Source organism: Chrysemys picta, chromosome 1 (genome assembly GCF_011386835.1).
Source record: "Chrysemys picta bellii isolate R12L10 chromosome 1, ASM1138683v2, whole genome shotgun sequence".
Taxonomy (NCBI): Eukaryota; Metazoa; Chordata; order Testudines; family Emydidae; genus Chrysemys; species Chrysemys picta.
The window spans coordinates 6,393,135-6,405,726 of NC_088791.1; the positions used below are offsets into that span (position 1 = coordinate 6,393,135).

Genomic DNA, 12,592 nt, shown 5'->3' on the forward strand with positions numbered 1-12,592 from the left:
GCTCTCCTCTCCTTGCAGCTGGTGGGAATCCTGCTCTCCCAGATCCTCATCAACCAGATCAAAGACCAGATCAAGCTACAGCTCTACAATCAGCAGCACCGAGCAGATCCTTGGTACTGAAACCCCCCCCGGAAGAGCGAGTGCTTCCTTGCTGGGGAAGTGCCTCTCGTCCCGCGGCAGGGAACGGCCTGGGGAGGGACACGCACCCCAGGAGGAAGAAGAGACCTGCATTTTCCCCTGCTATTGCTCGCCCTGCCCTGCAGGGGACTGGACCACGGGAGAGCCCCCAGGCAGCCAGCGAGAGGCTGCTGCGTCTCCGGCATCATCCGTAGCATCCCCGCCCAAGTAACTGACATCCTGGTCCCTTTTTTTGGCAGCTTTTTTTTTTTTTTTTTTTTTTAAAGAGGGAAAAGAGTAAAATATTTCCCAGCGGCCCCAGCCCTGTCTGGGAATTGCCTTGAGAGCTGCGTCTTCCCCTAGAAGGCTGGCGCATTGGGGCTGGGCTGGGCTGGCTGGTACGGAAGGGAGGTAAGGGGGGGGTTTGGTGGTATAATGCAGGTACAAACTTCTTTCCTCCTGTGTGGTCTTGGAGCACGGGGAGGGGGGCCTAGCCAGCTTCCTCCCTCCCAGGCCTGGACCAGCTGGGAGTGACACCAGACGGGAGAATGATCAGACCCCGACCCTGCACTGATCTTTACGGATGCTCCTCTGGCTTCAGTGTATCAGGAGGAGGCTGCTAAGGGGAGAGGGCTAGAGGATGTAACTAGTTGCCAAAAACCAGACTCGGGGGGGATGGCGGGGGGGCTGGGAATGGGATCTGGAGCCCAGCCCTCCTGGGCGCTGACTCCAGTCTGGGGGCACCATCTGACTCTGAAGTGGGTCTTGGACACGGGATATGAAGCCTTTCACCACTAGGGCCTCCAGGCCATGCCCAGGCTGACATGACAGCCGCGCTGGGGCAGACTTGCCACATTCCCTGGCGGGCTGGTATCCCCACAGCACACAGCTGGGTCACCTTCGGAGATGATGTTTTGGGCTCTTGAAACCTCCCGTGAGGCAGAGTTTCTCCCAGCTGATCCCTGTGGCAGGCAGCAGCTCTGGGAAGCCCTCGGTCTGCGGGGTTGTAGTCTAGCTGGAGGCCTGCGTGGGTCTTGGCTCTGGACTCTCGAGTTCAGTGGACACGGCCAGAGATCGGAGGGTGCGCTGGCTATCCCAGGTCCGGCCAATGTGCCCACAGCCCCGGGTGCTTGGCTGCGGGAAGCGGCCGAAGCGGCCGATCCTCAAGCGTAGAGCAGAGACAGCGGTGGAGTAGCGTGTCCTGTTCTGGGCACGGAAGAGTCCAGTTGTCAGGGCCATTAATGTAACGGCTTCTACCAGGCTGGCTACACTGAATTCAGTTCCCCCAAGCCTTGAATTTGAGGATCTTTAAACCCTCAGAGCAGCCACTCTCTTGCTGAGCTCTCTAAGCTGTATGTATAACACTGCTCCTGGATGGGTCCGTCGACAGGGATTGAACCTGCGATCTCTGGCTCGAGAAACGTGGGCTGCTACTGTTTGAGCTAAAGGACCAAGTCTGTTAGCTCAGCCAGTAACACTCCTAAACCTGTGTACATGGTGTCACCACTAAGGGACGAAGTCGCACTGTTAGCACAGGTTACACAGTTTTGTATCCAAACGCTCTATGCCTATCCAACGTTGTTTGTGAGAGATGCCCACCCCATTGTGTAAGGCAGTGATGAGGGGCCGCGTGGCAGGAAGCGATCGGGGAAACAGGTATTTGCAGTCATCAGCCTGGCGTGGGTGAACCAGGCAGGGTATGACTGAGAGAACATGAATGAAAAGCAGCACAGCGTCTCTCCCTGTAGGGTTTGCTGCATCCGAGCCCGTGGCTGATCCATCTAGTTAGTTACCCGCACAAGCAGAAGATATTTGAAACTGGAGGGCTCCTTAATCTAGCAGGCAAAGGTGGAACAAGACCCAAGAGCAGGAGTTGGCAAAGTTAAAACTGGAAATATGGTGCAAATTGTTACCGGTGCTGGTAATGGACCATTGGAATAGCTTCCCCAGGGATGGGGCGGCTTCTCCATCAGGTGGGCTTTTTGCAGCGAGGCGGGGTGGCTTTCTAAAAGATGCCCCAATTCAACCACCCGTTATGGGCCTGATGCAGGTGTCACTTGGTGGAATTCTCCGGCCTGTGCTCTACAGGAAGTCAGACGAGATGTCCGTAACAGTCCCTTGCGGCCCTAATGCCTGTGGGTAGCTTATCTTGGCCAGGGGCTGGTGCCAGGTGAGTCAGAGGAAGGTATAACCATCCTTCCCCTCTGCCAGTAATGCTCAGTCAGCGTGCGCCTTGCAAACACCACCAGCTGCACCAAGGTGGAAGATGAGACCCCACATGATCTGTGTGTTACCTGTGTGGATGGACATCTGCCCATGTGCTCTCCTGCCCCTTCGAGGCAGCATCTCCTCCTAGCATGGAGAGGCTGTAACAGTCTTCTTGGAACATGCACAGATATATATTTTGAACACTGTACAAAGGGAGGGATCGGCAGAGACTTCTCTCTTTTGGGATGTTTGTAAGTAACACATGGGCTCTGTATTTATCTGTGAAATTAACTCCTCTGTGATGTGTTCCCTTTGCTTGTGTGGAGAATAAAATCAAATCGGGTTCTGACTGAAGTTATAGTTTGGTTTTCTCTGTACTGCACCTCCCCTGAAATAAAATGTGTGCCTGTGTTTGCACACACTACTGCCCTCTGCTGGATGGAATCCTAACAGCTCAGCTGGGTCATAAGCACTATATTGCTCATGCAGATTCTCCTTCAGTTCAAGGAGTAGAGGGCTCTGTTTTTTGGGGCAGGCGCATCCGAGGTCTTCATAGTCGACAGGAGCCTGCTCCATTACTTGGGTCAGTGCATATAACAGAGCCGCTGTCTATCAAGCTTGTGGGGTGGCGCTTGTCCCAAGTGTGTGTTGCCCCCATGTGTAGGGGCCTGGTGCAGAAGCTGCTCAGGCGCCCCCGGGCCTGACTGAACAGTACTCTGGGAAGGGGAATTGGTTGCTAGCCTGGAGCTGTGCGTGTTGGGGAATCTCTTCTTTCCTAACGCATCTGTCTGTTCTGTTTGTACAGCACCGAATACAACAGGGGCCTGGTCGGTGACTGGGGCTCCTAGGTGCTATGGGAATGCAACTTGGTAATAGTGCTGGGGACAAGACGGCAGCTCCTGCCCTGCGGTGATGCTGAACTGCTGGTCTCAGTGCAGGAATGGCTGGGTGAAATTGGAGGCCGGCGTGATGTGTGTCACGCTAAATCTGCATGATGGTCCCTTTCAAGGCTATGAATCTATCCTGCCGTGCTCCTTGACCTGTGCACCTAGGTGCTACCCCCTCCTCACCCCTCAGCTTGAAGTGGTTTCCATTCTATTCTATGCAGGGTTTACAGGTTGGTTCAGTGGCTCTCAGCACAGATTATTCCAGCACGCCTGCCAGGACAGGATTGGGGCATTTAGGAGGCTGTCCTGTCTACTTATAAGTGTCCCCAGCCCAGCAGACCCCTTGCTATTAGGAAACTCTTCCTTCTGGTCAGCCAAGCTCTTCCTTCTCATTGGGGCCCATTGCTGCTCGCTGCCCTGCCCTGCTGGGCTGCAGTGAGCCCTTGTCACGGAGTGTGGGGGAGTCAGGGCCCTGCACCTGCCACTTCCTGTGATTCACCGTGACTCTCAGCCAGCCAGTAAAACAGAAGGCTTATTAGACAACAGGAACCCAGTCAAAACAGAGCTTGTAGGTGCAGAAAACAGGACCCCTCAGTCAGGTCCATCTTGGGGCGTAGGGAGCCCAGATTCCGGTGCTGGGCCTCCCTCTGTTTCCCCAGACAGCTCCAAACTGAAATCCCCTCCAGCCGTCTCTCTCCCCACCCCCCACCCCAAGCCACACACCCCAGCTCCTCCAGCCTTTGTCCAGATTCCTGGGCTCAGATTACGTGCTCAAGTATCCTCCCTCAAGTGGAGTCGCACCCTGATATCCCACCACCATCGGTATTGATGCAGACAGTAAACTAGTAAAACTCCCACACAACATTACCAGTTTAGTACTCCCTGCTCTGTCACATCTTTTTCTCCCCTTCGAGACTGAACTGAGCGGGGTCACTCTAACCAGTGAGCTGGGGAAGTTCAGGGCCCCCTCTCTGGGGCAACACATCAGCTATCACATTGGCACTCCCCTTCACATGGACCACGTCCATCTCATAATCCTGCAGGAGCAGGCCCCACCTCAGGAGCTTGGCGTTGGCTCCTTTCATCTGGTGTAGTCAGGCCAGGGGGGAGTGGTCAGTGTACACAGTGAAGTGTCGCCCAAAGAGATATGGCTCTAGTTTCTTAAGGGCCCACACCATGGCCAGGCATTCCTTCTCCATGGCCGTGTAGCTTTGCTCCTGAGGTAACTTCTTGCTCAAGTACACGATGGGATCTCTCTCCTCCTTTTCAGCAGCCTGCATTAACACCGCACCCAACCCTGTGTCTGAGGGGTCAGTGAACACCATAAAGGGCTTGTCAAAATCTGGGGTTACCAGAACTGGGCCACTGACCAGAGCCTCCTTCAGCGCACAGAGAGCCTCCTGGCACTCCTCGGTCCAGACCACCTTGTCTGTCTTCCCCTTCTTGCACAGCTCAGTGATGAGGGCGGCTATGGAACTAAAGTGTGGCAGGCGCAAATCTTTGATGATCTCCTGCCATCCCAATAAAGGCTTGGACTTGCTTTTTGGTTTGGGTGATTGCCTCCACCTTGGCTAGTTCTGGCTTTAGGCAGCCGCTCCCCACCCAGTGGCCCAGGTAAGATACTTAGGCCATCCCCATCGTGCACTTCTCAGCTTTTATAGTCAGTCCGGTCTCCTGGAGTCGGTCCAGCACTTGTTTAACCTGGGAAACGGTCCTCCCAGGTCTGGCTAAAGACACAGATGTCATCAATGTACGCCACGGCAAAACTCTCCAGCCCCCTCAGTAGCTGATCCACCAGGCGCTGGAAGGTGGCAGGTGCCCCCTTGAGGCCGAAAGGCAGGGCCAGGAACTCAGAGCCCCAGAGGGGTGATAAAGGCAGATTTCAGCCTGGCATCTGCATCCAGCGGCACTTGCCAGTAGCCCTTTGTAAGATCCATGGTGGTAAGGTACCGAGCTCCTCCCAGCTTGTCTAGGAGCTCGTCAGGCCTGGGCATGGGGTAGGCATCGGCTACTGTGATGGCATTGAGCTTCCGATAGTCCACACCGAACCGGATCGACCCGTCCTTTTTGGGGACCAGCACCACCGGCGAGGCCCAAGGGCTGGAAGATGGCTGGATCACCCCCCAAAGCCAGCATGTCATTGACCTCTCTTTCCAGGTCCTGAGCAGTTTTCCCTGTGACTCGGAATGGGGAGCATCTTGTAGGCGGGTGCGATCCTGTCTCCACCTGGTGGACAGTCAGATTAGTGAGTGGAAAACAGCTGTGGGTACAGATGCAGCACCCCTCTGATCTCCACTTGCTGAGCAGGGGTTAGCCGAGCAGAGAGGGGAATTGTTTCCAGGGGGGAGCCAGCTCCTGTCTCAGGGAATAGATCTACTAAAGGGTCATCTCCCTGCTCCTCCCAATGCCCACACACGGCCAATGCCACATTCCCCCTGTCATAATATGGCTTCATCATATTCACGTGGTACACCCGGTAGTGGTGCGCCCGGTTTGACAGCTCCACCACATAGTTTACCTCATTTAGTTGCTTAACAGCCTTGAAAGGGCCTTCCCAGGCGGCCTGGAGTTTTTCTTCTCACAGGGATGAGAACCATCACCCGGTGGCGGTAGGCCCAGGCCCGCGCCATGCGGTCATACCAGACCTTCTGTTTCCTCTGGGCTCTGGCCAGATTCTGCTTGGCCAAGCCCATGAGCTCAGCAAGTCCTTCTCAGAAGGTCAGGACATACTCCACCACTGACTTTCCCTTGGGAGTGGCCTTCCCCTCCCATTCATCTCTCATCAGGTCCAGGGCCCCCCCTGGCCTTCTTCCATATAACAGTTCAAAAGGCAAAAACCCGGTAGACTCCTGGGGCACTTCCCTGTACGCGAACAGCAGGTGAGGTAAGTACCAGGTTAATACGCCTTACTCCGTCACAGCCCTCTCCTCCCTGACTGGTTACATGACGGCAAAGTGAGAGCACAGAAGTACAACTCTCTCTTCCCACACGCCCCTTCTCTCGCCCCATCCTCTGGGAAAGGGGGATAAGAAGGGGCTCCGGGTCTTGAGCTGAGATTGCTCCTTGGCCTCCCGACAAACGGGGCCGTGGGCTGTTTGGAAAAGGGCCAGCAGCTGCCTGGGCTCCAACCCTCCCCACACCCCTTGCGAGGCCAGCAGCTGGAGCTGGCCCCAGGCCCCCTCCCTGGAAACAGGCCCCTTGGTGCCTTCCCCGGCTCGAACGGCTCCAGCCCTGCCGCAGCTTTTCAGCAGGCCGCGCTCGCTGTGATGGGGGTGGGTTTTTCTTCTGCTGGCTCCATTCAGCTTGCTGGGAAAGGCAGGGAGGGCTCAGCCCTGGCTGGAACTGCCAGCATTGGGCTCGGTGTGTGGTCCCCCTGCGTGTCTCCTCTTCCCCCTCCCCCCACCCCAGCTCCTTGGCCAGGTTTCAGCTCCACGGGCTGGGAGAGACTGCGTCAGGGAATCTGCGCTGGTGTCTCCAGGGGGCGAGGGAGACTTAAACTAGTGTAAAAGAGCAGAGTCTGCCCGGTCCGGCCTGGCCCTACGGCTGGAGGGCCCGGCTGCGAGCAGATTTTCTTGCTGGAGAAAGTTAGATCGTCTCTGTGCAAACGACTCTGGGGGTGGCCTGGGAAGCGCAGCCCAAACGCACTGTGTGTGAGTAAGGCAAGGAATGGCCGAGTCGCACTGCACACACCTATCCTGGGGTGCTAATGCAGGGGCCTCTGTTCAAGGCTGGAATGAAGAAACAGAGCCGTGCTTCTCAACGCCCTTTGGAGCCAACAAATTGTCCTGCAATCCTCCATATTCCCACAATTCTTTGCAGCAGGGATTTGCATCCTGGCCTTCTCTTTTCTGCCACTTTGGGGTGTGGGCTTTGTTCCCGGTGAGTATCCCCCCAGCATCACAGCTGGGCCGTGTCCCACCAGATGAGCGGCCTGCGGGTAGAGAATACGGCAGCCTGCATTTCAGAGTTCTGCTGGGGTGAGACCTGGCTCAGAAGCCAAGACAGTAGAAAGGGGCTGGTTAAAGGACTGTCCTCAATCAGGGCCGAGCCCTAGGGGGAGCAGCTCTGGCCGATAGCACTGGACAATCTCCTATAAGGAGGAAAACTTCCTTCGATGGATTCTCTTGTGTTCCCTCCGGGGAGCAGCTGTTTGTCTGTCTCCCCGCATCATCGCCCTTGTCCCTCCAACCTAGCTGGACAAGCGTGGGACTTCCTTCAGAGTCCGCTCCTGAATGGCTGGAGCCAGAGCTGTCATGTGAGATAAGGGAGGCCGAGTTTAGTGTTACAAGGGGGGTAGCAATACCCACCCCTGAGGCCTGCACATCTCTCTCTTGTTAATGTCTCTGTAACTCAAACACGGGACAGGCAGGAGATGAGATCTCTGCTGAAGCTGTACCATTGCTGTCCTGTCCATTAAAGGCAGAGAAAGACCCTGCTCCGCTTATCTGGTTCTCCAAAGAGACCTCCAGCAAAAACTGGGGAAAGCCAGACTGGAGGTTTCTAAGGCAAGCACCAAGTGGGGGGGGGGGGAAATCTTCCACACCCTCATTAGACATCACAAAAGCCACAACCCAGCTGTTGCTCTTTACTAATCACCTGTAAGGAGCAGCTTGATCTGCTGTTTGTATGAATAGTGCCTGGAGAGGCCAACTGTGCTCAGAGCCCCATTGTGCTAGGAGCTGTATAAACGCACAATAAGACCCCCTTCCACTCCCAAAGAGTTTGTCAAGCTTCTTGGAGTGACTCAAGGGGTGGGGTACTAACCTCAGAGCAGCCTGTTAAGTAGTAAGTTACACACCCCAAATTGGTTGTGAGTTCTATACATAGATTTCACCATGTATTTGGTGTGAACTCCTCAGGCACTACACCAGCCTTAACATGGTGTCACAGTCCCCATGGGAGCTCCAATCTATCACACCACCCAGGTAAGCTTGCCTTTTTGATAGATGGTCCCTTACACCAAAAATCACTATATTCAGGTTACTGTTAGTCCCAAAGGATCAGTCACTTACCCCAGGTCAATTGCACTTTAGCTCCTACACCAATGACAACGTTTGTACCCAATCCTATAATAAACTATCTAAAGATTTATTAACTAAGAAAAAGAGAGTTATTTACAAGGCTAAAGCAGGTAAAGGTACACACATACATGAGTGACAGTCTTAGGTTCCCAAAGGTACTAGAGGCTGCCGTAATATGCAAGCTCTAGATGTCCTCTAGGGCTAGCCCAGGCCAAGCAGCTGGGGATCCCTTGCTTATGCTTAGAAATCTTGCCCTTTCTGAAGTCCAAGCAGCACGGAGACCCAGGCCATGTCTGCATTACCACTTATGACGGCAAAATGTATGTCGCTCAAGGGTATGAAAAAAGCAACACCCTGAGCGACGTAAGTTTCGCCAGCACAAGTGGGCGTGTGCACAGCGCTGCCGATGGGAGAGCTTCTTCCACCAATACCACTCATTGGGGGTGGTTTAATTATGTTGGCGGGAGAGCTCTCGCCTGTCGGCATAAAGCGGCTGCATTGGTACAGCTGTGACGCTGTAAGCTCTCTAGTGTAGACGTAGCCCCGGTTTCTTCTTGGCGATTTTTATTCCCTTCCTCCAGGAGTTCAAGTTGCTGGGATGAATTCACACGGAGGTTTGCAGTTAAAATCTTTTTTTTCTTTGATGATTCACAAGGGTTCGTTTGGTTTCAATGGGCCTTCGTGGTGGGCTGGACTAACGCCTTTTGTAGGAAGCCAGCATCTTACATTAGTTAATGCTGCTTTCCTGCAGGGTGAGTTACAGAGGTTTACAATGCAAACCCCTTATAACATGGGGTACAGCTGTTATAAGTGAGATTGCTACATGCAGCATCCTACAGGCGTTCCATAAAGACTAAACCCATTCTTCTAAATTTAACATCTTTTTTACCAATATGAACACACAGGTTAGCTGGAAACCAGTCTGGCTCTACATTTGTCAGTCTTCAGTTGAGGCCTAGCGGCCTTGGCATGAGCTGACACCTGGTCTGCTAGTGTCACAGTTAGGCAAATCTACACTTAAAATGCTGCATCCGCGGAGCTGCACCAATGCAGCTGGGCCCCTGTAGCGCTTAAGCAAAGATGCTCCTAGGCCAATGGGAGAAGCTCTCCTGTCAGTATAGTTAATCCATCTCCGCAAAAGAACATAACATAAGAACGGCCATATGGGGTCAGACCAATGGTCCATCTAGCCCAGTGTGATATCTTCCAACAATGGCCAACGCCAGATACCCCAGAGGGACTGAACAGAACAGGTCATCACCAAGTGATCCAGCCCCCATAGCTAGTTGCTGTGTTGATGAGCGATGTTCTCCTGTCGATGTAGCACTGTCTCCATCGGGGGTTAGGTCGGTAAATTACATCACTCGGGCATGGATTTTTCACACCCCTGAGCGACATAGTTATACCAGTGTAAGTCTGGAGTGTAGCGCCGGCTTCATAGTCTAAACAGACAAGACAGAAGCAAAGTGAAGGTCACACAGGAAGTTGGTGCTTGAGCCAGGAATAGAGCCCGAGTCCCAGTCCAGGGCCTTTTCCAGCCCCCTCTGGATCTTTCCCTGTGAATCTCTTCACTACTTTAAAAGCAGATCATCTAAAATCTCAGCTATGAAGTAGTAAGTGACTCTGTGAGGGGGCCAAGTTCTCACCCTTAGCTGGGCAGTACCTAAGCTGAAATTCCTTGGTTTTAAAAAACCATTAAAACCTTGGACAGGTTAGCACAACACATTGTCCTTCTTTCCTGTGGTGGTTTAGTGTTTGGGGTTAGCGCAATGGGGGGTTTAGTGTTTCGGGTTAGCGCAATGGGGGTTTAGTGTTTGGGGTTAGCGCAATGGGGGTTTAGTGTTTGGGGTTAGCGCAATGGGGGTTTAGTGTTTCGGGTTAGCGCAATGGGGGTTTAGTGTTTGGGGTTAGCGCAATGGGGGTTTAGTGTTTGGGGTTAGCGCAATGGGGGTTTAGTGTTTGGGGTTAGTGCAATACGTTTGAGAAGGTTAAGAACCTTGGATTGTTATTTAAGCAGCTGTGTCTGTATATTTAAATGCAAAACATTTAACAGGCTTAATATTTTTAGGCTTGACCTTAGACCCCCAACTGTTGCATCATAGCAGCCTCCCCCACTAGCACCATAACTTTTCGCTCCTGTCTCTCGTGTAAGACGCTCGGAGCACTTTACCAGCATGCATATTATCTCCATCTTACAGAGGGGGAAACTGAGATAGAGGTGGTTTAAATGGGGTGCCCCGGTGATCCGGCACCATTTCCCTGTCCCCATGCTGCCGCCTCTTCATCCAGATGTACACTCACTGTCCTAAAAGTCGACATGAAGGGGGAGCTCTGTCTGGGACTGGGCCAGTAGTCTGCTCTCTGATGCAGGCTAGGACCCACTTCCCCGTCGCCATGCTGAATTCGCTGCCTGGCACTGTAGATTAGCAGATTGTTGGAGCGCCAGCATGTGTAACCCACACCTCCTGGTCCTGGGTGTGGTGTTCTGTCCCTTCTAGTGGCACCAAGACCACTTAGCGAGAGATTAATGAATCTACTCTACAGCCTTAGCTAAAAGCCAGTTGGCTTTTAGCTCATGCGGTAGAGGCTCATGCACTAAGTTCCAGAGATCCCAGGTTTGATCCTGCCTTCTGATGACCAGGGTCTGTGTTGTCGGCATATGCAGCTGGGCTCGTGGGTTTGTTCCGGGGTGGCACATTTGGGTCCAACCTCCCTCCCCCCACCTCTAGGTTTTGCGGGTTGCTGAAGGCCTTGCTGCCCTGGTATTTGTCTACCCTGTCCATGAATAGTGCTCCACGGGCAGCACCCAGGGGAACTAGGGGGGACCGGACCTGCTGGTGTTTTTATCCCCATGTTGTCGACAGTTGCTCTGAATTGGAGGCAGTGGTAAAAACATCCATGCTGCCTTCAACGTGAGTGCCGCCACACGCGGGTCTGCACCACGGGTAGGCACTGGTGGGCATGTAGAACAAAAACTGGGGCAACGACAGCCTGGAACCAGAGGGGAAATACAGAGCGTAAATTCTAGAGCGAAGGGACTGTTGGTTTTTTATGTCTAGACTGTCCAGCATCTAGCACAATGCGGCTTAAAAGTGGCTTGGACAATCTACTGGAATATAAGTGAGCTAATACAGAGCTCTTCTATAGGTAAGTAATAGATAGTTAAATAATAATCTATAGCGTTAATGTGTCATATATATTTAAATACATTCTGGAGTGATACAAAATCCACGGAAAGGATTTACTGGCAATGAATGATCACAGATCTGGGCCGGAGATGGGGAACTTCCAAAAACCTTAGGTTGATGGGGGAGGGGCATTAGCAGCCCCAAACTACTGCCCTAGATCAGTGGTTCTCAACCAGGGCTACACATATCCTTGGGGGTGCGCAGAGGTCTTCCAGGGGGTACTCAACTCATCTAGATATTTGCCTAGTTTTATAACAGGCTACATAAAAAGTACTAGCAAAGTGAGTACAAACTAAAATTTCATACAGACAATGACTTGTTTATACTGTTCTACCTACGATACACTGAAAGGTGAGTACAATATTTATATTCCAATTGATTTATTTTATAATTATATGGTAAAAATGAGAAAGTCGGCACTATTTTCAGTAACTGTGCTGTGACACTTTTGTATTCTTATGTCTGATTTTGAAAGCAAGTAGTTTTTAAGTGAGGGGTGTGGAAGTAGAGAAGGGGGTATGCAAGACAAATGGGACTCCTGAAAGGGGTACGGGAGTCTGGAAAGGTTGAAAGCCACTGCCCTAGATCAGGGGATTTCAACCTTTTTTCATTTGCGGACCCCTAAAAATTTTCAGATGGAGGAGCGGCCCCCTTTGGAAATCTTAGACAGTCTGCGGACCAGCAGGGGTTATCACAGACCACGGCTTGAAAACCGCTGCCCGGGAGGGTCTGAACTCCACGATCCAAAAAAGGGTCCGCAGACAAAGGCGTTGAACGGAGGGCAGATTCGGCGCAAGGATTCAGATGGCGGTTGTGGCTCCCAGCGGCTTTTTACAAATCACGGGTGCCCGTCGTTTTGAAAACCAGGGCGCTTCCAGAACTGGCCTAGGTGACCTCCTGAGGTCTCTTCCAACCCTAATAGTCTATGATTGTATGAACGTGGCTTCCCTGGCAGAGGGCAGCGAGCAGAATCCGGCTCGGATGCCAAAGGGCAGCGCCTGGAAGTGGAACAAACCGGAGTTGGAATTAGACACACACACACACAGCCTGCTCTGGGGCACTGTGCAGTCCCTTTGTCCTGCCCAAAATGTGCCATCAGAGTTCAAGCCACAGGGGTTTCCCTTAGCCTCGGGGGAGCTCCGGCTTTCTTCTCCCTGCCGGCTGACCGGTC

The 12,592-nt window shown here is 52.9% G+C and overlaps 1 protein-coding gene across 2 annotated transcripts in view; it reads left to right on the top strand.

The window, feature by feature from the left end:
• The window catches only part of TSPAN33 (tetraspanin 33), a 29,787-nt gene extending 27,108 nt beyond the window's left edge, over positions 1-2,679 (top strand). For both annotated transcript variants that reach the window (XM_005281321.5, XM_042842249.2), the window contains exon 8: positions 19-2,679. In XM_005281321.5, the coding sequence (XP_005281378.1) occupies positions 19-120 (102 nt within the window). In that variant the 3' untranslated portion in view covers positions 121-2,679. The remainder of the gene's footprint in view (positions 1-18) is intronic.
• Positions 2,680-12,592: the final 9,913 nt, after the last annotated feature.